Below are 27,487 nucleotides of genomic sequence, written 5' to 3'. Positions count from 1 at the left end.
CCTTTCTACACATATTACAATCTAGAGACACTCAACGTGCACTCAGATACATGTATACTCAGAAGCCATTGTTTTCTACAGGACTCACCCCCTGTTAAATATGTATAGGATTGTGCTCTAAAATGTTTCCCCTTCTCCCCAATAACAGCACCTTATGCTGTGTTGCAGATCGCTTCTGCTATTTCAGGGATGGTTTATTGAGGGAGGGCCAATTTGGGTTCCTTCTGGGAAAAGGCAGCACTTATGGTATCCCTATTATTGGATTGCCATTCTCACATTTTTATAGCAGGTGAGAGTGAAATGGGAGCATCTGCTCTTCTCCAAACCAATTTAGTTTTCTACAAAGGTTTCTGCAGTCGTCTTTACTACATCCAATGAGAAAAACAGGCCCTTCTACATTCAATAGAGATCTAATGCACAAGGAATAATTCTAAATAATAGGATGAGTGGCTCAAGAGCTCTGCGTAACAGCTGTTGATAATTCCTTGCCTTCAACAAAAAGTATGGAAAGGCTCCAAGATGGGCATAATTCCCACCAGGATCAATCAGCTGAATTTTTGTTCTTTGTTTTGCTCAAAACCTCAAAAGAGTGTGGAATGCAGAACATCTTACAATGCAGTGTGGTGATATGCCTCTCTATCATGGCCAGCAACATATCAATTTTCTTTCATCGTAAGAATGGATTCCTGAAGAATGCACAGGATTTTTTTCCTTTTAATTAACAAGTCATTCTGGGAAAAGAAATCTATTAATTGGACTTATTTGAGTTTCCTTATGGTACCAAACTAAAGTCCAACAATGGGGGATTGATAAAAAAGCAATATAAAACATAGTAAAGAACATCTTAACCCAAAATTCTCCTTAAAACCACCAACAGCACACTGAAATATTTATTCATTCATTCATTCATTCATTTATTTATTTATTTATTTATATTCTGTCTTTCCTCCAAGTAGGAGCCCAGGTTGACAAACAAAAGCACTAAAGACACTCTAAAACATAATAGAAACAGACTTTAAAATATATTAAAACAAAACATTTTCAAAAACATCTTTTTAAAAAAGCTTTAGAAATATCTTAAAAAGCAATTCCGACACAGACACAGACAGGGCTGGGATAAAGTCTCTACTTACAAGGCTTGTTGAAAGAGGAAGGTCTTCAGTAGGCACCGAAAAGATAACAGAGATGGCGCCTGCCTAATATTTAAGGGGTGGAAATTCCAAAGGGTAGGTGCCACTACACTAAAAGTCCGCTTCCTATGTTGTGCATAATGGACCTCCTGATAAGATGGTATCTGCAGGAGCCCCTCACCTGCAGCGCGCAGTGATCAACTGGGTATATAAGGGATAAGACGGTCTTTCAGGTATCCTGGTCCCAAGTTTTATAGGGCTTTGTACACCAAAACCAGAACCTTGAACTTGGCCTGGTAGCTAATGGGCAGCCAGTGCAATTCTTTTAGCAGTGGGATGACATGCTGGCGATACCCTGCCCCAATGAACAGTCGCACCACCACATTTTGCACCAGCTACAGTGTCCTCAAGGGTAACCCCACATAGACCACATCACAGTAATCCAGCCTGGAGGTTTCCAGTGCATGGACAACAGTGGTCAGGCTATTCCGATCTAGAAATGGCCACAGCTGTCTTACCAGCCAAAGCTGGTAGGCACTCCTTGCCACTGAGGTCACCTGGTGATCTGAGGCCATCTAGCGACAAAGATGGATCCAGGAGCACCCCCAGACAGGCTTGTACAGTAGGGCCCCGCTTACCGGCGCTCCACTTACCGGCGCTCCGCTAATGCAGCAGCTTTCCTCCCCTTTTTTAAAGCCGCTTTTGTGGCATTTTCACGGCATTTTTGCACAACGCGCCCCATTAAAGTCAATGGGGTTCCGCTTTACGGCGATTTCCTTTTTACGGCGGGAGTCCAGAATGGAACCCGCCGTATAAGTGGGGCCCTACTGTAGTTGTCAGGAATCTCAAGGGGTCTCAGACCCCTTATTTGTTTGGAAGCAGGGTTCCAGCAGGGTCCCTATGTCTCCAGCATCCTACAAGCAAATCAGCATGAAAGGGCAGTGTGTTAGCCACCAAGAAGGCTCTTCTAATATTCTTCCTTGTCCTTTCTTGCTGATTGGAGCCAATCAGAGTGAAAAGAGGCAAGTCAGCCACTGAGAAGACTCTTCTCAGTAGCTAACACACTTCCTTTTCATGCTGATTGGCTCCTAGGGACATGGGAGAAAGCATTAATATGCATTCTCAACCCAGCAGCAAGAAAAGGGGGAAGGTGCATGGCTGTGACTATCATGAAGGGACCCTGCACTTCTGAATTTGCCAGTACACTGCTGCCCCCAGGCTACGGACTTGCTCTTTTAGAGGGATACGACCCCTTCCAAAGCTGGCACGAACTATCTAAACTCGGGAACCACCAACCCACAGCACCTCCATCTTGCTAGGATTCAGACTCAGTTTATTGGCCCTCATCCACCTCATCACTGAGTCCAGGCACCAGTCCTGGGTTTGTACAACCTCTCCCGATTCAGAGGTTGCAGAGAAATAAAGCTGGGTATCATCAACATACTGGTGACACCTCACCCCAAATCTCCTAATGCAGCTCCCAAGGGCTTCATATTCAGATGTTAAACAGCATCGGGGACAAGATGGTAGCCAGCAGCACCCCATAACAAAGGAAGGCATCTAATATGCCAAGGAATGGAATATTTATTTATTTATTTATTTAAAATATGTCTATCCTGCCCTTCTACCCTATAATAGGGCACTGAGGGCGGCTTACAAAAATAAAATCAAACATGTACATAATAAAATTGTAAACAGTAAAATCACAAAAACGTTACTGCTTTAGAACCTCCTAAAATTACTCAGTGGTGAGATGTTCTTTACGCATTTGGTGGGAAAGGGAAGATGTGCCACAGAGGTCTATATGAAAAGCAAGTTTCTGTTTTATCTTGGGTGAGCTGAGCAGAGGTATTGTTCTGTTCTCCAGCACCTTGTCATGGCTCCCTCTCCCCACCCAGCATCTGCTGTCTGAGGCAGTCGCCTCGCTCTGCTTAGAGTAGGGCCGGTCCTGCCTATAACCATGGAAGGGCGATAGCTCAGTGGTAGAGCATCTGCCTTGGATGCAGCAAGTTCCAATCATCCACATCTCCAGGTAGAATTGGATGAGACTCTTGCCTGAAACCCAGGGGACAGACTGAACAAGGTTGCCAGTGGTCTGACTCGATATAAGGTGGCTTCCTAAATTCCTATGAGCTCAGGAAGAGGCTGTGGGAACATACAGTCCCTCTTCCTCATCCCTCCACTGGCCTCATACAGATTCCCTCTCCCTCCTCCTGATGCTTTTTAGCTGTAGTTCAGCATTATGTCTGCATCAGCATTAACAGTGGTTCAATCCAACCCATTTGCAGTCCTAGCCCGGCATTTGAATGTGAAACCGATTCAGTGCTGTATGCAAAAATCAGAGAAAAATAACCTTGGCTTGCTATTGAGTTGTTTAGTTATATGGTGATCGTTGATAAATAGAAGAGTATAGAATTAATACAAAGTAAGTTTGGAAATGGATTGATTGTAATGGGAATACTAAAGTGGTTAATTAGAAGGCGACTAACTTCAGTGCAGCTATTACCCCAGACAGGCATGCAGAAAGACAGAGAAGTGACTTTTACTCTTGCATAAGTACATACACCAGTTCAATAAGAGCTGTATATGCTTCACTGAGAACAAACACAGATTAACCAAATATATGAAGACATATCTGTTGCTTGGCTCTTTCTTTGCTTACTGAGCTGATGGATAATGACCTGTAATTGCAGCTCATTTACTAACCCTCTCTCCATAAAACAATCCAGAAATGAGATAGATGGAAAATTATAGACTAGCGTGCAAGAAAGTAATAATAGCACATGTAAACTACTTATGTATGATCATAGACTTAGATTTACATTCTTCTCTTCCATATATCCTGATGGGCACATTTTAAATAGAAGGGATACTCCATACACGACAACTGGCAAAAATATATACAGTATATATATATATTTTTCTCTTCAGTGGAAAAAAGGGGAGATTTAAATCTGCCACTCCTAAGAAAGGCTTTAAATTAAACCGAACAGATCACATCATCTGCAAAGGCTGCCTCATTCACAGTAATGAAAGGAACAATGTTGTGTACCCGGTCCTCTTCAATCCCATTGAAATGAATGGGACAGCGACTCTGGTATGAGGTGAACCTATGGGGAGGAAACAATATCCCCTAACATGCATTCACAGCTTGAACATGGTATGGAGTGCTACAGACAAAATGGAAGGATAAAGTGAGAGTCTGGATTATCCCCTAAGCGTTAATAATAATAATAATAAAATTTTATTTCTAGGCCGCCTATCTGGCCGAATTAACAGCCACTCTAGGCGGCGTACATAGACTAAAATATAACATAGAGTAAAATATAACATATAATACAAAACAAAACCCCAGTAGTCTATAGACATCCCGAGCAGCAGGTTCACGCACACATACACACACATGGTCTCTGGTCCCTTCAGCAGTTGCTGCTTTTGTAGCTGGAGAGAGACAGGGCCCCGCCCTTCCAGGCCAGGTGGAAATCAGCCAGAAATGCAGGGAGCAGGTCTTGCAGAAACTCACACAGGTAGATGGTCTCTGGCCCCTTCAGCAGTTGCTGCTTTTGTAGCTGGAGAAAGACAGGGCCCCACCCTTCCAGGCCAGGTGGAAATCAGCCAGAAATGCAGGGAGCAGGTCTTGCAGAAACTCACACAGGTAGATGGTCTCTGGCCCCTTCAGCAGTTGCTGCTTTTGTAGCTGGAGAGAGACAGGGCCCCGCCCTTCCAGGCCAGGTGGAAATCAGCCAGAAATGCAGGGAGCAGGTCTTGCAGAAACTCACACAGGTAGATGGTCTCTGGCCCCTTCAGCAGTTGCTGCTTTTGTAGCTGGAGAGAGACAGGGCCCCGCCCTTCCAGGCCAGGTGGAAATCAGCCAGAAATGCAGGGAGCAGGTCTTGCAGAAACTCACACAGGTAGATGGTCTACCTGTTGGAACATTAAGTATCACAGATGAAGTGAAACACTTTTTATATTGTTTTAAAGTGTAAAGATGTATTCAGAGATGATAATATATCAATCTTTCATAGTTTATGTTACAATATAAAACTATGTATATATAGGTGAAGGGGTTATACATCATGGTACTGAAGAAATAATTGAGGATTTGCATTCAGTATTGGCAGCATATACTTCTAGATTTTTTTTACACAGAAACAGAGCACAAGAGTCAGTTCTTTAATAGCCAACTGAATGCAAAAGGTACACCAAACTTCGTTGCATCAGTCAGTTGCATTAGTCATTACCTGAATGTTGTTGGAAAATTATTATCACAGGGTGTTCAATGCTAGTCCTACTCAGAGTAAACCCACTGAAGTTAATAGGCATGACTAAATTAGGTGCATTAATTTCAATGAATTATTATTCATAATCAGAGCTGCCCAGCACCATGTTGGGGATACATGTCTGTTTAGAAGCCCATCATTTAAGCAATCGTGCATCAATGAAGGAAGGCTCTGTTTGCTTCATATATTTAGTATGATAGGGTAGAGACACACTTACTGTTCTGCCGGTTCCTGTGTGTCTCCACCTCTATTTTCTGAAAACGGGCACACAACTCTAGTCAAACCCTGCCCCTTTTTACTATAGAACCTGGTGGGATCAGCTTGAGTGCGCTTTTTTTAAAAAAAAATCACTTCAAAGAGATTTTGCAACTGATTGGAGGATCAACCCGTTCCCCCACCAGGTGTGGCCAATGGAAACACTTTACTGTAGGCAACTAATGTAGCCATAATCTTCACTATACAACTCTTTTTTTAAAATAGCCATTCATATCATTGCACATTTGGTCAACATAGAGCGATACCACCTTAGCCATTCAAAACAAGCAGGAGAGTTAAGCAATAAACTGTCTGGCATTGGCAAGAGCCCCAATGAAACCTACTTGAACCCAATCCGGAACTACGACACTGTAAGTTGGCAGTTTGGGGGTTGGTTGATGTTAATGTTGGACTGCTCTCTGTCTCTCTCTCTGTCTCTGTCTCTGTTTCTGTCTGTCTCTCTCTCTCTCTCTCTCTCTCTCTCTCTCACACACACACACACACACACACACACACACACACACACACACACACACACACACACACACACACACACACACACACACACACACACACACACACACCAAAAATGTGAAAAACAGAAAGCCTTCATATGTTTCGTGAATAAAATGTGATTCAAGTATCTTCCATGAAGGGGGGCTTGGTTGTACATTAGTTTAAGAACAGGGCTTCAATCCAGTGCGAAACATATGTGATTCCTCCACACTCGCAACAGTTAACACCTTTCTCTCCTATATGAAAACACAGTTTGCCACATGCCACACATTGGCAAACTACTTTTGAAAATCCCCTGAATCAAAACAGCAACACTTGTGATATGGCACAGAGTTCCTGTGCTCACACACTCCAATAGCTTCATGGTTCTCTCAAGTATTGTCTGGTACTAGTCAGGTTCTGCAACAGTCTATAGACAGGGATTTGGGAAGTGAGGAGAAGACATGCAGCAAAGCCTGAAACTCTACATGAAAGCTCTAAAGAAACATCTTCTTTCAGAACAAGAGAAAGTGCCCCAGAAGAGAGAGAGAGAGAAAAGTGGACTCAGGGATGGGTTATACAAAGTAATGGATGGAAGACAGATGCAAAGAAGCCAGGACCAAGAGACCGTAGAGCTTCAGACTGTTGTGGAACAGATGCAGAATATTAGGGGGGGAGGAAGCAGCGGAGGGGAGAAAGAGTCCTTGTTGGAACTTCCCCGTGCCATTGTGATGTGTGATGGGAAAGGGCTGTAGCTCAGTGGGAGAGCATCAAAAGGTCCCAGGCTCAATCCCTGGCATCTCCAGGTAGGGCTGGGAGGGACCCCTGTCTGAAACCTTGGAGAGCTGCTGCCAGTCAGTGTAAACAATACTGGGCTAGATGGACCAATGTTCTGATTCAGTATAAGGCAGCTTCCTATGTTGCTAGACTCTTTGGATGGAGAAAAAACAGGGTGATGGTTGACGGCCAGTCTGAACATGACTGCTTAATCTCAGCCTTCAAACTAGAGATCAAAATGTAACACTAAAATATAGTTTAACACTACTTGAAGGAGCCGAGCCTCCTTCTGGGCTCATGTGCTCCTACTTCTCTCTCCTCCCTATGTGACTGAGTTCAGAGTTCAGAAACTTTTGCTTAACTATAGTTTGTCAGTTCAAAAACAAGCCAACTTCAAATTGTGGTTTACAAAGCTGGTTTATTTAAACTAACCTTAGTTAGTGTTGTCTGTTTAAATAAAGTGACAAACATGGGTTAAAGCTTCCAAGTTCATCCTTTCAGCCACACAGGAGAGGAAGTGTGTGAACCCAGGAGGTGACTAGGGTCCTTCACACAGCACTGAACCACAATGGGAACAGCAGACCTAGGGGCCAAACGTGGCCTTCTAGGCCTCTATATATGACATTCAGGACTCTCCCCAGGTGGCACTACCTCTTCAGCCACCTCCCCCCTCTCCCCTGGCCACACACATCAGTGGGCCTGCATTGCACTCTTCCTGACTGTTTTTGCCTGGCTGCAATGTGTCCTTGGACTGATAATGCTTCTTGCTTACTTGGATGGAGGACAGAAAGGCTGTGTGTGTATACAAAATAGCCTATTGTACAAAGGTTTCCCAAAGAACATGCCCAAAGCAGTAGACCTCTGCACAAGCACACTTTATTCTGAAGGATGGAGAATGTGGTACCATGCATGTAACTCATTATTACCCCACATTCTTCTTTTGGAAAATTACAGCTAGATTATTCTGTGCTGTTTTCATTGTTATCTTTCTGCTTCATTAAATCTTGCTCTAATAATTTCTTTCCTTCAGAAATACTCCAGTGTAGCAAAATAGCTACTCCTGTAATCATTTCATAGAAGCAAATAAATTGCAGCTAATATTATTTACACAACTTTCCAGCACAAACCTAAGTGGAAATAGATGTTTTAAAAATCAATGTCAGTATTTTTTTAAAAAGTCTTTCATATATTTAGTTTTATGCATGGCATTTATTCAGTCTTCCCATACCCACGTTATTATTTTTCTTTCTTTTTTCTTTTTAAAGAATACAGTAACTGAAATACTAACTACTGCTGGACTGACTGGTCTCCTGATCACTGTGTTGTTAATTCTGATCATGACTACATCTACAGAGATCATCACAAGATCTTTCTATGAGGTGTTCTGGTATACCCATCACCTGTTTGTCTTTTTCTTCATTGGTTTGGTTATCCATGGAACGGGGTGAGTATCAATATATATCATATATATCATATGGCATAATGTCATCATCACCATCACCACTTATCATCCATTTATAGGGATGCTGCTTTTCTAAAGATTTTTCCAACACATATTATGAGGTTATGCAATATGGGTGGTGTATGATTTCTAAGGACATCATAGAAACAGTCTCAGAGGCTGCCACCCCTGCTTCCTCTTGAAACCTGCCCACATATTTTCCCAGGCTGCCCCCATCAGGAGCTGCTGACCCAGTGGGGTAGCACCACCCTACAAGGGTGGGGCAGGGCAAGGGTGAGATTGTGGCTGCCCAGGTTCACTGGTGGACCATTGGATTGGCTCTTAGCCCTGACCTCACTGTCACCCTGCTCCACCCCTCCACTGTCAGGAAGATAGCAACAGGGTAGGGCACCACTAAGATGGGCACTCCTGCTAAAAAGAAGGCTCAGGGTTTACATTGAGCTGAACCAAATTTTCATGAGTTGTTGATTTAGAGAGGGGCTTTTTATAGTAACACAAGTGGAAATGAAATGTCAAAGATCAGTTTTGGCTTAGCTCTAGCTTTATACGATTTCCTTTTTCTGTTTAGTCAGCTCATCAGGGGTCAGACCACTCAGAGTCTGTTGCTGCACAATGTCACTCACTGCAAAGATCATTATTTGGAGTGGGAAACATCAGCTCAGTGTCCTCTGCCACAGTTCTCTGGCAATGACCCTGCGGTAAGAACAACTTTTGTCTTTTCAGTGCCTTCTCATTCTGTACTGCTGTTTATTCTGATGGGTTTTGCAGTGGAATTGTAGCAGAATGTCCACACCACCAGTCACATGTTGCTACTTTTTGGTTGCACTTTTCCTCCATCCTGGCCAATGGCAGAATGTGTTCCAACTGAGAAAAGTTCTGTGCCTTCTGTTCCTGCATTCCACTAACCAGTAAATGTTGGCATTATGAGCATGCACACAAGTTACTGATAGCTCTTTCACAGGGTTTTGTGGAATATATATATTACATTTTGCACCTACTATCTGGAATTCAATAAAATAAAAAGTGGTGTGACGACTGCAATATTCTGGAATAGCAGTAGAAATGGTAATGGCATCATACAGAAGCATGCAGAAAAATCCAAAATAACAACAGCAGCTATACTGCTACAAAAAGCTACGTCTGAAAGAATCCTAAGACCATTGCTCTGTTTACAAGTTTATAGAAAAACAAGAGTACCCCTGTACAAAATGAACCACAACAGCACCTGTATAAAAATCCCAATTAATTTGTTAGTCTGGCTTTGCCAACAATGCCTTCCAAGCTGTTAGGTGATTTCATTATATGTCACATTGTTTCTACAAGTCTCTGATTGGAATAATGTTGACTGCCTGGCTGCCAGCTGCAAAGAGCAAAATTTGATTTAGAGGCATTTAAAAATATATTTTAAGAAACAAGTAAAAGGTCTAACGGTTTGGAGAGTTTGGTTTTCAAACAGGATTGCAAGTAACTATCATGCACAGTATGTTAAATTCCTGAGTGACAACAATCTAACATTTATTAAGACCAAATATTTTAGGCTACTAGTCACAAAAGATTAGGGTTGGGCAGAAGAAAGTAGGAATAAAATTACTATGTTAAAATACAAGGAAAAACATGAGTCAATATCTTGTAAGGATTGTGATGACTGACATAGATTGGGTCCCACATAAAACTATTATTTTCCATGTTCTGTCTGCAAATGAAAGCATCTCTGCAAACTTCAGCTAAGTTAGTGTCTCCATAAAAATCAATAGAGATAGCAGTTGTCTTGCAATACCATGCACTGAAACTAATATGCATAACATCAATGAAGCACACCTCCTGCCCTGCACACCCAAAGGAATGCACTCAGATCGGGAACGGTCATGGCTCAGTAGTAGGATACCTGCTTTACATGGTGAAGGCCCCAGGTTTAATCCCCCAAATCTCCAGGTAGGGGCTAGGAGGGACCCCTGCTTGAAAGCCTGGAGAACTGCTGGTAGTCTTTGTAGAGAATACTGGGCAAGATGGACCAGTGTTCTGACTCAGCATAAAGCAGCTTCCTACGTTTTTATGTTCTGATAATTTTGGCATAGCCACATTGGTTTGAGATAGATGGATAGATAGATCTCTATAGTTTCATAGCTGGTGTGCCATACTTTCAGTGGTGGCTGGTGCCCATTGGGACTAGTAAGGCAGAAGGCAAGGTAACCATGAGCCAGTGGAACCACAGCCAATGACTGGCAAAGCCAATCAATTCCAATTTTGTCCCCATCCTCCTCTGAGTTCTGCAATACTGAGATTAAGGAGGAGGAAGCTGACAGCCCTAGACTGGTTGTAAGAAAGAAGATGGGCCGGCAGGGAGGGCGTTGCTGGTTGAAGGAAGACTGGTAGAGCAGTGCTCCATTTTCCCTAATGGACTAGTCTCCCTTGCACTCCTTTGCAGTGAATCTTCAATTAATCCAAACTGGGATGATTTAGTCTATGAAGTAGATAGCAAACTCATCAAAATTGGGAAAACACAATGTTGATACATGCAGCCTAGATTTACAAATCATTCACTGCCGCTTGAAACATTTCCTCTGCGTGGAACTCAGTAGATATTATGATATCCAAAAAGGAAGCTTTTCTCTCATCACCATCCCAACATAGACATTCAAAAAAATGTTTACTGTAATGATCAGTGAGTGTGACAGAAATCTATCTTACTCTTTCAAGAGTTTCAAGATTTATTTCTTGCGCCTATGCCATGGCAGCAATGGGTGAGGATGTCTAACTGAGCATCAACAAGTCAGTGGTAAAATCACCCTTCTGATTAACAATGTGACAAATCTATCCACAAGCAAACTCTGTGAGAATATCTCCTGGAGGATTTGGGGATTCAGTTTATCACTCTGTCAGAGAAATTCAGAGCAACTGGTCATACATGTTGCCCTGGGATCCTTTGGAGGAAGGTGTGGGATATAAATCTAATTAGTAATAGTAATAGTACACAGGTGTAAATCAAAACCCATGGCAATAGTGCCACTTAAACAGTATCAAAAATGGAAATGCCTGTTTGCAGGAGTGTAAAAAAATACATTAGATCCAAAGCAGGTCTACATTTAAAGTGTCACACTGCAAAGAGATGGAAGGAATGAAGTCAGTCACCCCTTTCAAGAATTCATATGGACTTTAGTGTTATTTAAACTGTTTTTAAATGTATAGAACATATATAAAAGAGCCGCACCTCATAGATTTGATCAGGTTCACTTCCAGGTGATGCTAATCAGCCATTAGAGTACTAAAGACTATATCCTCAGCCCCCATCATCAGCCTATCCAACATCATTTAATGTCAGTACTAATGAATTTGTCACCTTGGCAAAAGGCAAGTGTCCTGAACACAAGGACAGAAAGTTTGGTCACTCAGCAAATCATCAAAGGCTCTTCGTTTCCAACAAAAAGACACTTTAAAGATAACACTTTCAACAGCTGCTTGCTAAAGGATCAAAGGAGCATATGTGAAAGCCTTGGTTGAATTCTCAGGGAGGATATCAAATAGTTTAAAAATTCCTCAGCAGGGATTTTTGTCTGTGCAGTACAAACAGAAAGAAGGAAGTCTATTGATTTTTGCTTTTCTTTAGCTAATAATTAGGCCAATGCTTTTCTCTTTATCAGTGACTTGCACCACCATAGTTTCTGAAGCCAAAGCAAAATTTTTAACCTGCAGTATTTCTGTTTAGATGAATACCCTTATCAACAATCCTATTATATTGAAGATTCAAGGGAGCACAGCCCTGACGACTCACAGTCTGATCTTGTGGTGCCACCTTAAGCCCTCTGACACAAGCATAGGCTTGTGCTGCTGGGATGACCTTGCTCCATATGTGCCCACTTGACCACTGAAGAACTGGCACTGCTATAGAACTTTCTGCACTTGCCAAAAACTGGTCTTTTATGTGCTGTGCCAGCCTAGTCAGAGGCAGCATGCTTCTGAAAACCAGTTGCCGGAAGCCTCAGGAGGGGAGAGTGTTCTTGCACTCGGGTCCTGCTTGCGGGCTTCCCCCAGGCACCTGGTTGGCCACTGTGAGAACAGGATGCTGGACTAGATGGGCCACTGGCCTGACCCAGCAGGCTCTTCTTATGTTCTTATGTTCTTAGCAGCACATATGCTTTGGAATTCCTGGACTATTGACATCAGGCAGGCGCCTTCACTGTACTCTTTTTGTCACCTGCTAAAAATAAAATTTTAGGCAAGTCTACCCAGACATTTAGAAGTTTTAATATCTTTTTAGCTTAACTGTTGATTTTAATTATGTATTGAATTTTCAAAAATACATTTAAAAACATTGTCTTTTATTGACAATTTTAATGTTTTTATTTTTTTGTAAACCACTTAGAGGTTCTATTTACAATCCAGCAATATATATAAATTTTATTAAATAAAATAAAACTAAAATTAAGCTAAACAGTTTGAGAGGGCAGCTGAGTTCGGCTCTCACAGGACAACCAACACAGAGTCTTGTGACATCTTCAGGATTAACCAGTTTAATATGGCACAAGCTGTCATGGACTAAAGTCCACTTAAGCTTAACCCGTTATAAATATGTTAGTCTTTAAGACTCTTTGTTGGTTTTTCTGTAACTTAAAAGATCTTCTATTCAAGTCCAGGGACAAAGCTGTAGTTGCCATTGACATTGCTCCCTAAGTGTAACTGCCACCATTCAGTGTTGCAGTGATGTTGGAGAGAGTTATGGGTCATAAATGACTTGCCTTCTTTCTGCTTCCTTTTTGCATCCTCCTCCTGTCCTCAAGAATTACTGCTGAGTTGCAAAGTCAGGGGCAGTTCTGGTTGCCTTAGCAACCAGAATAAAGAATGATAAAGAGTAAGCTCTCCTTGGAAGCTTCCCACCCCAGGTCCACTTCACAGCAGAGCTGGTGGTGACAATGTCCAGGCCAGGAGGACAGGGCTGCTCCCACCACATAGTTCTTCCCCCAGACTTCAGGCGGTTTTGTGCTAGTCAGAAGGACTGTACTTCTCCTTCCATAAAGTGGGCAACCTGTTTTTGCTGATTCCACCTTTTTCAACCCCCCCCCCCAAAAAAAGCTGTTTCTGATGTTTGAGGGACCCTCTGGAACAGGATGAGATAGGCTATATAAGGCTAGAGTAGGATCGATGAAAATCAGCTGCCTCATTTTTTGAAAGTGAAAGCACTTTCTGCTAGTCAAAAAGTCCCACTGGATACAACCCATTGTATTTGTTGTATTTGTCAATATCAACAGTGATAAGTTTCTGGGGAAACTGTTCTAACCAATTCTGTGATAGCATCATACCATGGAAAACTGAAGTTAATATGGGAGGAAGGGCATGAAAAATGTGGGAAGCTTACAGAAGAAAAGAGTTCTGTTTATACATGTGCTGAGAGACTCCCAATGTTCACAATAATTTTTTATACAACTCTTGTGACACAGTGTCTGGTTCTGATAACAATATTGCCCAACTATTGATTTTGGAATGATTATGCTATTGGGTTGTATTAAAATATGTATATATTTTTCCTTTTGATATATTGGAACTAGTATCTTTCCATTAATTGGCACCTAGCATGTTAATGATCAAAAGTGTGGAAATATAAATCAACTCCTTTGATTATGCGTGGTTGCAGAAAATCTGAAATGTGATGGCAATGTGTGAATGGGATGAATTAAAAGAAGTGAGGTTGATATTTTGCAAATAGTAACATGATCTAGTTTTGTTCAGTTCTTGATAACAACTCTGCACAGTGTTTCTGTAGAATACATACTATTATTTTTGTTTTTATTATAACATAAACCCAAGTACTTTTGTGTAATTGGGTTGTAGACTCAATAAATGAAAGAGCATCCATTTTCCATATCCTTTGCTGACTAAAATAAGCCACTGTAAGCTGTTTTTCAGATACTAAAACTAAAATGTGAGGATGAATGCTTGTAATTCTAAAAATCCTGCATCTTCCATTATATCTAATTATCTAAAGCTGTTGTACTTCAAGCTGAACAGAATGATCAGTTAATATATATAGTCGGCTAAGTAGATTTGATCAATAAGATGATCAGTATATATGACCATGAAGTGCAATTATCAGCTATAATATCCTGAGGTCTAAGCAACTTAATGTCATAGATCTGCTAACTGTAATTATTGACAATAAAATAGCCTAATCAATTTAATAAAAATAGGTCATTTCAGCATAAATGAACTTTTGGGGTCAATTTCTGTCCAGTGCATGACACTAGAAAACTTAGCTAATTTTACAGCAGAAGCAGGGAGGGAGAATTGGTTGTCCCGTTTTAAATACTGAAGAATCCAATCTGGAGTGTCTGACAGAAATAGAGAAGTACTAATTTTACGGAGCATACATATATACACCCTGAGCCAAACAGAATCCATGTGGTAGGATTCTATATGTCAACCCCCTTAATAGACTGGGCCCAGCCTCTGTAAAGAATGAGGAGGAGGGCTTTTCTCTTCCACTCACCCACTGGTCATTCCTTGTCTCTTCCACCCACCAAACTCCTTACCCAAGAAGTAAAAAAAGCCCAAGACATTCTGGATGAAGGCAAAAATATTACATCTGGTAAACTTCACTGGATTGGTAGCAGTGGGAAGAAGATTAAAGTCTCCTCCCTAGATATTGGCAAATCTGTCAGTTTTGTTTTCTCTCTGTTTCTCATTTTTCCAATCTTAAATTCATTTCTCCACATTTCCAATCAGTTTGTATTTTTTAAAGAAATCCTAATCAAAATTTATCAGCATTTTACTGCAAATGTCTCCTAACATACCCATTTTTGTATGCAGTTTTGCCTAATATACACATTTTTGCAAAACAATGTTCCCTAATATAATTCATTATGTATTCATTATATTATTTTCACTAATGTATGCAATTTTATGCACACTTGACTTTAGTCTAGTATATACCATTTTTGTACACATTACTTGGACAAAGGTATGAGTTTTGAACAATGGATGTGTTTTGGTTCATGTATTGTTTTAGAAACTGCAAATTAGGCAGACTCACCTTTAAATGCAAACTGAATAAAATTTCTCCATTCCTATGTTGGAAGTACAAATTTGACAGTCGGTGGAGTAGGAGAGAAAATGTGGTTCTGAAGGAGTTGTCCCCCTCCATAGAGCTACCCTGTTCTTTATTTTACCTCAGTACAGCATTTTCAGTTTCTTTTCTCTCTGCACTCTGCCTTCTTCATTTCAGTCACTCCGCTAACACCCTATTCCTCCCTCAGTGCTCCCAGTCTTTGCAGGGTCACTATTAGTAGTAGTATGGGAACAGCTATCTTTCCCTGTTGCTGAGCTGATGCCTGATCAGCTCATCAGCAGAAAAGGGCAGATGCTGGTAGGCCACAGGGAGAGCAACTGACTGTCCCGCGATACATGGGCCACTTGTTGCCAGGCCCTGTGGACAAGTGTGAGGGCATGGAAACTTGCACTCTCATTCAATGGGGTGATGGTTTATTTTCAACATTCCTCCTCTTAGCTTAGGAATTTTTGATATATTGCCTGTTTTAGCATGCTGTTCATAAAGACAAGACAGAGATGGACTAAAATAACATTATGCCTGCTGGGGTTGCCATCAGAAATGTAAATGTTATATATATGTATACTGAAACTTTTCTTTATATGATTCCCAATAGGCTTGGAAGTGGGTCTTAGGCCCTGTGATATTGTACATCTGGGAAAGAATTATTCGCTTCTGGAGGTTTAAGCAAGAGGTTGTCATTACAAAGGTGTGTTTATTATATCAACTTCATTATTTGTATTAACATAAAAGTGTATGGTAGGGTTGCCAGGTCTCTGGTTTTTGCCTGAAGACTCCAGATTTTGGGGTATTTTCTGGGTCTCTGGGTGAGTCACCCCAATCTCCAGACTGTCAGCTTTCATTTAAAAAAACAATTAAGTTTCTAGGTGGTCTGGTTCAAGAGATATACATCAAAACATCAGCCGCCACCCCTGCAACTTATGTTAAATGAGCTTGCAGCTGGCTGCTCTAATCCCGCCCTTTCAGGTTTGTAGCCAGTAAGTGAAGTCAGGGTTGTGATTGACAAGGGATTTGTTGACCTCCAGGCAATAGCTAGAACCCATTGCAAGGCCAGAAAACTGTTGTCTTTTCCTGGTTTATCGTTTTCTTTCTGTGTGCAGGTCAGGAGATGTAGAACAGAAAAATCACAGCAGGATCTTGGTAGGCAATTGTTTATTGTAAACAATTTCAGTTATAATAAAAGTGTATATGCAGGGTTTTTTAACTTACTTGGAAAAATGGCATATTATACATTTTATCTTTCAAATAATTTTTGAACAGAAATTTAAAAGAAGTGTACATGCAACTTGTTTAAATTTTCCTGGGCTGTTGAAGAGGGTAGTCTAACTCATAGCCTGTTTTGAAAACCTTCCCAATATGAAGGTTTAATTCTATACTTGCTTTTCTGGGAGTAAACCTGCAATGCTAATCTCACATACCAGGAGTAAACCCCATTGAATTCAATAGGACTTACTTTTGAGTAGACATGGTTAGGATTGTGCTGTAAATCAATGGGACTTTTGAGTGAACATAGCAAAGGATTGTGTTTGTGTTGTAAATCTTTCTCCTTCTCTCCAATCCTATTTTTAAAGCAATTAGGCAGGGCTTACCTAGGTGTCACTGCTTTCATTTTGTAGGAAACTAATATTATTATTTTTTTTAAAAAAACATTCTGCAAAGACTAACTGCTTTTGACAATAAACTATTATGTGGGATGTATGTATTTTTACATCTCCAGTGTGTGTGTGTGTGTATGGAACCTTTCCAACAACCCTGTGAGGTAGGGTTGGAAACCAAGGCAGTTCACAAGAATTAATCCATTTAAAATCCAATAACCATAAAACAAGAATGAAACAGTTGCAAAACAATTTAAAGTGGCATGATTATGAATTTTGGATTGGGTGAGTGAAGTTCTTTATCACTTGAGGTTGCAGTCCTGTGCATGCTTCCCATTTGAGTAAGCCCAATTGAATACATTGGGACATGCTTCTCAGTAAACATGCATAGGATTGCACTATAAATATATTTACAGGTTGTGTAAATAATAAACATCTTTGACAGTCATGCTTATATAAATATTTCTTCATACTAAGTCCCAATAAGTATTTGATTTCACACTATGGTTGTACATGATTATTTCCTCTACATTTTAAGTGTGCCCTTCTTCCTTTGGCTCCCTTCTGTTGTTTTCATCCTGAGGGGCAGATTAGGCTGAGAGATGGTGAGTAGCCTATGGTCACCCAGCAAACTTTGTACCTGAGTTCTATTTCTTTAAAAAATAATTAAAATGATTTACATGCAGGCAAAGTTTATGAAGTCGATCCACACAATTTAAAGCATGTTCAATTTGCATTTAAAGCACATGATTTCCCCCAAAGAATCCTGGGAAATGTAATTTTCCCCTCACAGTTATAGTTCCCACCACCCTTGACAAACTAGAATCATAGAATCATAGAATCATAGAGTTGGAAGGGGCCTTGTAGGCCATCGAGTCCAACCCCCTGCTCACAGCAGGAAATCCACAGCTAGAGCATCTCCTGCAGATAGCTGTCCATCCTCTGCTTGAAGTCATCCAGCGAAGGGGATCCCACCACCTCCCTAGGCAGTCGGTTCCATTGCCGAACTGCCCTTACTGTCAAGAAGTTCCTTCTAATGTCCAATCTGAATCTACGCTCCTGCAACTTAAAACCCTTAGACCTAGTCCTACCCTCTGGGGCAGCAGAGAACAAATCTGTACCCTCCTCTATGTGACAGCCCTTCAGGTACTTAAAGAGTGCAATCATGTCACCCCTCAGCCTTCTCTTCACCATACTGAACATGCCAAGTTCCTTCAACCTTTCCTCATAAGACTTGTTCTCCATACCGGCTATCATCCTTGTTGCCCTCTTCTGAACCCGCTCTAACTTGTCTATATCTTTCTTAAAATGAGACGCCCAGAACTGAATGCAGTACTCCAGATGAGGCCTGACTAATGCAGAATATAGTGGGACTATTACTTCCCTCGACCTGGAACTACAGTTCCAATGATTCTGTGGTGGGATTTATGTGCTTCAAATGTGTGTTGAATGTGCTTTAAATGAATGAAGGAATTAAAACAAACAAATTATTGGCAAAAACAGTTAAAGAAAGGTATTTAAAAACATTCAAAATAATAAAACCAACAATGAGTTAAAAACAGATAAGAAGCATAATAGCTTCTACATGCCTGGATAGGCTTGCCTAAACAAAAATGTTTTTAGCAGGTGCCAAAAAAAGTACAATGAAGTTGTCTGTCTAATGAAAATAGGCAGGAAGTTTTGAAGCATAATAATAATAAATTTTATTTTTCAGCCGCCTATCTGTCCGGGTTAGGGACACTCTAGACGACGAACAACAAGAATAAAAACAATACATATAGATCAACATAATCAAATTTTAAGCTAAAAAACCATTCATTAATTCAATTGTAACATAAGTTAATCTGTCCCAATCTTGTAGGCCTGTCTGAACAGCCAGGTCTTCAAGGCTCGGCGATAGCTGGGCAGGGAGGGAGCATGTCTGAGATCGAAAGGGAGAGAGTTCCAGAGGGTGGGGGCCACAACAGAGAATGCCCTCTCTCTGGTCCGTACCAGCCTAGCTGTTCTCACCGGTGGGACTGAGAGAAGGTCTTGCGAGGCTGATCTCATCAGGCGGCACAATCGGTGATTCTGGAGGTGTTCCTTCAGATATACTGGGCCGAAACCATATAGGGTTTTAAAGGTCAACACCAACACCTTGAATTGGGCCCGGTAGACAACTGGTAGCCAGTGAAGATCTAATAACACTGGGGTGATATGATCCCAGCGACGGCTATGCGTAATCAAGTGTGCCGCCGCGTTCTGTACCAGCTGTAATTTCCGGACCGTTTTCAAGGGTAACCCCACGTAGAGCGCATTGCAGTAGTCTAAGCGAGAGGAGACCAGGGCATGTATCACCTGAGGGAGCAGGTGAACAGGAAGATAGGGACGCAGTCTCCGTATCAGATGTAATTGATACCAAGCTGCCCGGCTCACTGCTGTAATCTGAGCCTCCATGGACAGCTGGGAGTCAAGTATGACTCCAAGACTGCGGACCTGGTCTTTCAGGGGTAAACTTACTCCATCAAGCATCAGGTCAGTAATTCCTAACTTCCTTTTATCTCCCACAAATAATACCTCAGTCTTGTCGGGGTTCAGCTTCAGCCTATTCTCTTCCATCCATCCACTTACGGATTCTAGGCACTTGGACATGGTATTCACAGCCAACTCCGGTGAGGACTTAAAGGAGAGATAGAGCTGAGTGTCATCTGCGTACTGATGGCACTGCAACCCAAAACTCCTGATGATTGCTCCCAGCGGTTTCACATAGATGTTGAATAGCATGGGAGAGAGGATAGAACCCTGTGGCACTCCACAATGAAGAGGCCAAGGGTCTGAAACCTCATCTCCCAATGCCACCCGTTGCTGCCTATCCGAGAGATAGGAACGGAACCACTGCAAGACAGTGCCTCCTATTCCTAATCCTTCTAGGCGGTTTAAAAGGATACCGTGGTCAATGGTATTGAAAGCCGCTGAGAGGTCCAGGAGGACAAGGAAGGTGTATTCACCCCTATCCAATGCCCTCCGCATATCATCTACCTGAGCGACCAAGGATGTTTCCGTACCATGACCAGTCCTAAAACCCGATTGGTATGGATCTAAATAATCCGTTTATCAGCATAGGTGCTGCCACACGAAAGGACAGATTTCTTACAAGAGCAGAACAAGTACAATGTGGAACCCATAACATGGAAAGCACACCTTGAACTTGGCCTGGTAGCAAATCGGCAACCAGTACAGATTTCAGAGCAGAGGTATTATGTGCTGATAGGATCTCACTCATGTCAGCAATTGTGCTGCAACATTCTGCATTAACTGCAGCCCCCGGGTCAGGTTGTGCTGTATGGGGATTTCTGTGACCGTGGCTGATTGGCTGCCAGGATTTTTTTTTAGTTTTGGTTAGGACACCTGACTGGTCGTGCGAGTTTTCTGCCTTACTCATAGTAATCTTGTTGTGGTTGGTATGGTATTGCATTTAGGAAATCATCACTATCTTTTCTTTTTATATTTGGATTTCATTTACCTCTGACATCATTCCCTAACATCCATAGAAGCAACAACAGTGGTTCTATGCATTCAGCTCAACTCCCTTAAACCCACTGATGATGATGATGTTGATTGCATGACAGTTTGTTTCTTGCCCAAAAGTGGTAAAAGAGAATTCACATACTGGGAAGTGTGGCTTCAATTGCTGTTGTTCCTAATCTACTGCCTGTGAAGGTAGACAAAACCATGTGTGTTTTCTCTCTTTCAATTATTAATCACTAGAATTGGGTTGGGTGTCAAACTGAGTTTATAGCAGCCCACAGGGTAGGCAGAAAAGGATAGAGAATATTCTTAACTCTTACTCATTTCTCAAACTTCTCTCTGTAGTGAATGTAGTCTATAGTCAAATCTGTAAGGAAGTTTGAAGCAGCCATCTTAAAAGGCAGGCAGGGCATTCCAGGCAGTGGGTTGCCAACCCTGCTTTGATATGGATATCTTTGCAGAGGATCCCTAGTCAAGACTTACCAACAGCACAATCCTAATGATAGCTACTCAGAAGTAAGTCCTGTTGAGTTCTATGGGGTTTAGTCCCTTAATAAGTGTGTTTGGAATTGTAGCCTTCAGGGGCATCCATCTTTACTCCTGAGTGCTCCTATCTCCACAACGCTAGGCTCCCTTATTCCTACAGTGGCGTTCTGGTGACTGGCCTGGTCTGAGGGCACTTAAGCCTTTCTTGTCAGAAGCAAGTAGGCTAGATTAAATGTTCCCCACCCAGGCTCCCCAAGCAAGTGAGAAGGAATGATCCCGTCACTTCAGCTGGACCTGGGAACGCCCTCATTTAGCTAAGATTTCTATCTTAATTTCCAATCAGAGAATTATTTTTGTTTGAGTGATATGCTCCAAGCAACTGTGCTTAATGTATCATGCTTAATGTCATCACTAGGGCCCACCTCTGTGACATCACTAGGGCCTGCTCCATGACATCACTAGAGCCTGGCCCTGAAATCTCAGTGTTTGGAATGCTTCTGACCTGGCAACCCTAGTGTATGGTTATATTGCTTCATCAAAAGAAAGTTCTGCATTCTATATTTTCTTGGTGTATTCCACATTCTGTTCATGGCTTCGTTTTCATTACTGTATCACTAAGCATTTCAGTATTGCCTTGCTTTCATAATACTATTAAGAAAAAACATTTTTCTGCAACAGTAAGTCTGAAATTGAACTACAAGGTGTGCAACATCAACTCCATGTGAAAAATGCAGAGGAGTTATGGATTGTAAGAGTCAAGCATCTTGGTGCAAATAGGAGATAATATTTGCACATTTATAGTCAAGTGAATCATCTGGGCAACTAGCTGGCTTCCCTAATTGACTGGAGTGCACTGTAGCTGCTGATAGGAACAAGGATGAGTCCAGAGTGCCTAGTATTTTTTCCTTACCCATGCTATTACTTGAGGAAATGGGCTGAGATGGTCACAAGATCACAATTTAATTTCAAGATTGTTTTGTTCTTCTCGTCACATCTGACAATCAGTAGCACCATTCTAACCACTGAAGAGTAGATGTCATTCAAATGATCGTCAAGGTAGGCTTTGGACAGCAGTTGCTGGAAATGCAGTTTTCTAGATGAGGAAGGGCAGTAGCTCAGTGATAGAGCACCTGCTTTGCATGCAGAAAGTCCCAGGTACAATCCCTAGCATCTCCAGGTGGGGCTTTGTATGCCCCCTGCCTAAAACCCTGGAGAGCCACTGCCAGTCAGTGTAAAACTAGATGGACCAGTGGAGTAACTCGCTATAAGGCAGCTTCCTATATTATGTTCCTCATCACTGGTGGCTGCTGTAGGGAGTGGGGATGGTATTGCCACCAATGCTATTTGCTGCTGGAGAGATGTAGTGGAAATGGAGGATGTTGCACCCACATTATGCAGGCATTCAAGAGCATGATCGCTGAGTGAGTGGATAGATGCCCTGTTGTAGGCACAGGCTGTAGACATGCTGATGTAAAGGGTGACTAGCCATTCAACAAGGATGCATGTACAGGGTGCTGGTTGTGGCACTCACTCCATCTCCACTGCTTCCTCCTGGTATCAAATAATAAGCAGTCACAGACAGTTTCACCTAGTGAATTGTCTCACTGGCCACCACTGAGTCTGCGCCACATTAACCATCCACTGCCTTCTATTACACCTGTTTTAATTGGTCCTCAAAGCTTGGACAAAATGTCCACAACAGCAAAGAGTGGAAGTCAACAAAGGAGGTAGCAAAGCAATCCCTTTCTTTTCCTCTCCTTCCCTGAATAACCAAATAGCTTTTTGTAGACCTGCTCCAGCTCCACATCCTTACTCAGATGATTTAAATCACATTACCAAAAAGCATATAGAAAATACTGAAAGACAAAGGGCACAGTCCCACAAACACTTATGTGTAAAAATTCCATTCCCTGCTTCATATAAGAACAGGGCAGACATGAATAAACAAGCATGGCTGCTGCAGTCATATCTAGTTTGGCTATCAAACTAAGAAAAGAAAGTGAACCTGGGCAAAAGTGGCTGTCTCAGAATTCCCATACACTTCAGTGGGCAAACCTCACTATATTCCCAATTGCCTGTACAAGGGTTGCATCTCAAGAAACCCACAATGATATTGTCACAAGGCTTGTTCATGTGTTGAACTGAACACAGATACAAACTGTCTCTACACATGTGTTTATGTGGAAGTGCCCACATGCTGATTTGTACAGCTCAGCTATGTGTGTACACAGGTTGTACGGACGGTATACTCATTGAATGTAACATGTGTTCTGTTAAAATGCAAAAGATCTGTCTTTCACCACTCTTCACTCTACAAACAAATATATGGCTCAGACGTGTAAGGACTTTTGAAACATTGTTTATTTGGAGTAGGGAACCTCAATATTTGGAGACAATGGAGGGCAGGCAAAGACCGCCTCCAAGCTTATTCTGGGTGGGCTGTCCACTTCCTCCACAGGATTATCAATCACCAACTGCCCTGTCCAAAGCATCCTGATTATTTTTAGTATGTTGATATTCTTGTGTTTTTAAAAAAGTATTCTGATGATACCTGCAAGCTGTCCTTGAAAGAACTGTATTTGAAAGGTGGGATATAAATCAATGCAATAAATAAATAATAAAAATTAGGACTTGTAAGGAGGAGAGGGTGAAAAAAGAGATTCCTGCAAGTGAAGTGGCCTTAACCTGGGGGTGCTCTTTTTGAAAGAATAACTTAGCCTACATATATATATATATATATATATATATTTAGGCATTCCTCGTGTTGAACACAACAAAGTTCAGGGCCATTGTTCAGTGGCAGAGCATTTGCTTTGCACGCAGAAGGTCCCAAATTCAATCCCTGGCATGCCAGGGTCAGGCTGGGAGAGTTCCCTGGCTGAAACGCTGGAGAGCTGCTGCCACTCAGTGTAGACAATACTGAGCGAGAAGGACCCATGGTCTGATTCAGTATAAGGCAGCTTTCTATGTTCCTAAATACATTGTGCTGATTGTCACCTGCCTGTGGCTTAGGTGGTGTCTCATTCTTCTGGAGTTCTGGAGCTTCATATGAAAAAATGTGGCTTTAAGATGGAGGCCGGTCAGTATATCTTTCTCCAGTGTCCTGCTATCTCACAGATGGAGTGGCATCCTTTCACTCTCACTTCAGCACCAGAAGATGACTTTTTCAGTGTACACATAAGGTCAGTCGGAGATTGGACAGAAGCTCTTTTCAGTGCCTTTGGAGCAGAGGAAAAAACCTTTAAGGAGCCATGGAAGCTGCCAAGGTTTGAGAACTATTTGAAGTGTTGCAAACTTTTCATTTTGTTTTGATTAGCTAAAGATTTGTGAAAGTTTTTTTTTTGCATATCAAAATAGAGTACATATTTATAGAATATAATATAGAGTTTATATCATTACAGGTGTAGTAAAATGCAGCATTCTTGCAGTCTCACTGGCAGAAAAACTTATATTAATATTTTCCTTCAGGAAGACTACTTAATTCACGTTACTTAGAAAAGATTTTAAATATTATTTGATATGGTTATGATCCAGCTGAAACTAAGCACATTTGGTTCTATTCAACTAAATCCTACTCAGAATAGACCCATTAATAAACCTAAGTGAGGGCACAATCCAAGTTCTATTTGTGCCAGGCTAGGGTGAGGGGAATGTGGCAGATCCCCGGCTGAGCTGGCAGGCTCCCAAATCCACCAAGCTCCGCCTGCTGGTGCTGCTAAGGGTCTGCCGGGGACTAGCAGAATCCAGTGGTAGCCCCCAAAATGGGGCTTTCTGGGAGCGTGGTGGGGGAGGAGCCACGGGGGGACTCATGTGACATCCAAGTCTGCCTTGGAGCACTCCTGCGTGTCCCAGTCCCCATGAGAATTCTGCCGGCTAATAGGCTGGCACAGTAAAAATATTCCCATGGTGGCCTATGGGAATCGCTTACTTCCCGGCAGGCCTGTTCATGGGAGCCAGCTCTTCCCTGCCGGCTCCTGTATGCAGCTCCTGACGGAGTTGACTCTCAGCCAGGCTGATGGCTTCCAAATGGGGAGTGGATGCCATGGAGCTTTGCGCCGGCTACTCCGCCGCCAGCTCCTCATCATTTGGATTGCTATGTCAGTCATATCAATTAACTTCAGTAGGTCTACTCTGAGTAGAATACACCCTATGAAGTATGGTTTTCAGCGGGAAAGCTAAGCATCTGTTTAAGGCTGCAACTTAAGGTCCCTGAAGTGCTTGAATTATTGGGGGGGCTTAATGAAATCCCATTACTTACCCCTTGAATTTTAGCTAAATCATGGCCCTCCATAGTTAAAAAAAAAGTAACACAAAGGGCAATGCCCCTCCCCCTGTAATTCAAGCACTGGGAGGACGTCCCATTGAACTCCATAAGACTTACTGCTAAGTGACTATGCATACCCCCATTATGCTGCCTGGGGAGACAGGGAGGAGAGAGGTTTACAAACAATCCAAGAATATCCCCAGATTGAAAATGCACTTTTTTGCATCCATCCTGGCTCTCTGGCCAATTCTGCTTTGCTTGTTATCATGCTTGCTTACTACCTTTTCCATCATTTCCATTAACTCTCTGTATCTCTCCTAATTGTTATAAATAGTGCCAGCAATGTAACAGACTGTTTGGGGCAAGGTGATCCTTACTGGCGCTGGATGCTGACATTTTGTTTTCAGGAAGTTCTCCATAAATCTCTTTGTACACATCTCCTTGCAGCTTGCAGTAAACTGACAGATATTGAAACCTGACACAAAATCACTATTCATATCATCCACCGTTTGGGAATATTTCTGAACTGAGCTGCAATCTAGTGAAAGTTAAAGGTGCTTAAGAACCATTGAAATGAGGAAGTGTAGAAGAGAGACTGGAGCTGAGTGGCAGAGCACGTGCTTTGCATGCAGAAGATCCTCCGTTCAACTGTTGGTTTATTCCTATCAAAAGAATTAGGGAACTGGTGATGGGCAATATCTCTTCCTGAGATCCTGAAGAGCAGCCACCAGTCGGATTAGGCCAGGGATGGGGTGCCTTTTTCAGCCCAAGGGCTTCATTCCCTCATGGGCAACCTCCTGAGGGAACACGTCAGTGGTGGGTGTGGTCAGAGCAAAATTGGGCAGAGTAACTAGTGTCACTCTTACCTTTGTACAATAAAAGTCAGAGGGTTCTACATAGAGTCACACACCCACCACACACATCTCTCCATCCAGGCTAGCAACAGGCATTATCACAGTTCCAAGACAGTTGCTACTGGCAGGAAATGTTGAAGAGCACTGGGCCCAGTCCTGAGCCCTGTGGTACCCCGCTCATTACTTCCACCCAGTTTGAGAACGAACCATTGATAAGCACTCTTTGAGTACAATCCTGTAGCCAACTGTGGATCCACCTGATAGTTGTTCCATCCAGCCCACATTTTGTTAGCTTGCTAATCAGAATATCATGGGGCATTTCGTCAAAAGCTTTGCTGAAGTCGAGATATATTATGTCCACAGCATTCCCACAGTCTACCAGGGAGGTTACCCTATCAAAAAATGAGATAGTTCCAGACTAAGGCAGGATTTGTTCTTTATAAATCCATGTTGGCGTCTTGCATTGTTTTCAAGGTGCTTACAGATTTATAATCTGCTCCAGAATTTTCCCAGGGACTGATGTCAGGCTGACTGGTCTGTAGTTCCCAGGTTCCTCCTTTTTGCCCTTTTTTAAGATAGGGTCATTATTAGCCCTCCTCCAGTCATCCGGCACTTTAGCCATCCTCCAAGATTTCACAAATATAATAGACAGTGGTTCTAAGAGTTCTTCAGCCAGTCTCTTCAATACTCTGGATGCAGATGATTTAAGCATGGCATCAAAGAAAAAAATAGATTCTGCTCTAGGTATACACTAGTCATGTGCATACAAGAACTAGTGGCTCCATATGATGTTCTTATGAAAAAGCATATCTAGCCAGGCTAACTGTGTGAGAAGAAGACTGCTTCTCCATGCAGATCTCCCTTCCTGAACTGGCAGCAATCTTGATTTGCCTTTAAATCTGCTTTTTAACTCAGGCATTTTAATATGCTTATGAATTAGATGCTAATATATCTAATTCTGTCCTCTTCCTTACTTTTTCATTCCTTTACTGCTGCATAGCAAGAACTTTCAAAATTGATTAAAAACATTCTAAAATTAAATCAGTTCCTCTGTGCTTTGATTTGCACACTATGGAAAAATAAGACTTTAAAACCAGGATGCTTTTTTATAAATCATAATTAAATATGCAAATACTGCCACTAAATTTGGTCATGCAATTAAGTCACTAATCAGATTTCCAAAATCCTTAAAATTGCGATTGCATGCTTAGATAAAATGGCCGGAGCCCTTATTCACATGGCCCTCTTCTCTCTTGCACTGTGATGGAGGTTCCTTGATATCAAAGCAGAACTCATTGAAAACTGTGCCTCCCCCTTTTTGTAAC

The 27,487-nt window shown here is 41.9% G+C and overlaps 1 protein-coding gene across 1 annotated transcript in view; it reads left to right on the top strand.

Annotated features, from left to right (window-relative positions):
- Positions 1-27,487, top strand: part of NOX3 (NADPH oxidase 3) — a 39,699-nt gene that overhangs the window by 6,787 nt on the left and 5,425 nt on the right. The window contains exons 5-9 of the mRNA XM_061626101.1: positions 5,891-6,036; positions 8,203-8,381; positions 8,968-9,097; positions 16,052-16,144; positions 24,057-24,310. Of these exons, the coding sequence (XP_061482085.1) occupies positions 5,891-6,036; positions 8,203-8,381; positions 8,968-9,097; positions 16,052-16,144; positions 24,057-24,310 (802 nt within the window). The remainder of the gene's footprint in view (positions 1-5,890; positions 6,037-8,202; positions 8,382-8,967; positions 9,098-16,051; positions 16,145-24,056; positions 24,311-27,487) is intronic.

Source organism: Rhineura floridana, chromosome 4, assembly GCF_030035675.1.
Source record: "Rhineura floridana isolate rRhiFlo1 chromosome 4, rRhiFlo1.hap2, whole genome shotgun sequence".
In the NCBI taxonomy this organism is placed as follows: Eukaryota; Metazoa; Chordata; class Lepidosauria; order Squamata; family Rhineuridae; genus Rhineura; species Rhineura floridana.
The sequence above is the reverse complement of the archived record's forward strand: the minus strand, read 5'-3'. Positions and strand labels throughout refer to the sequence as shown.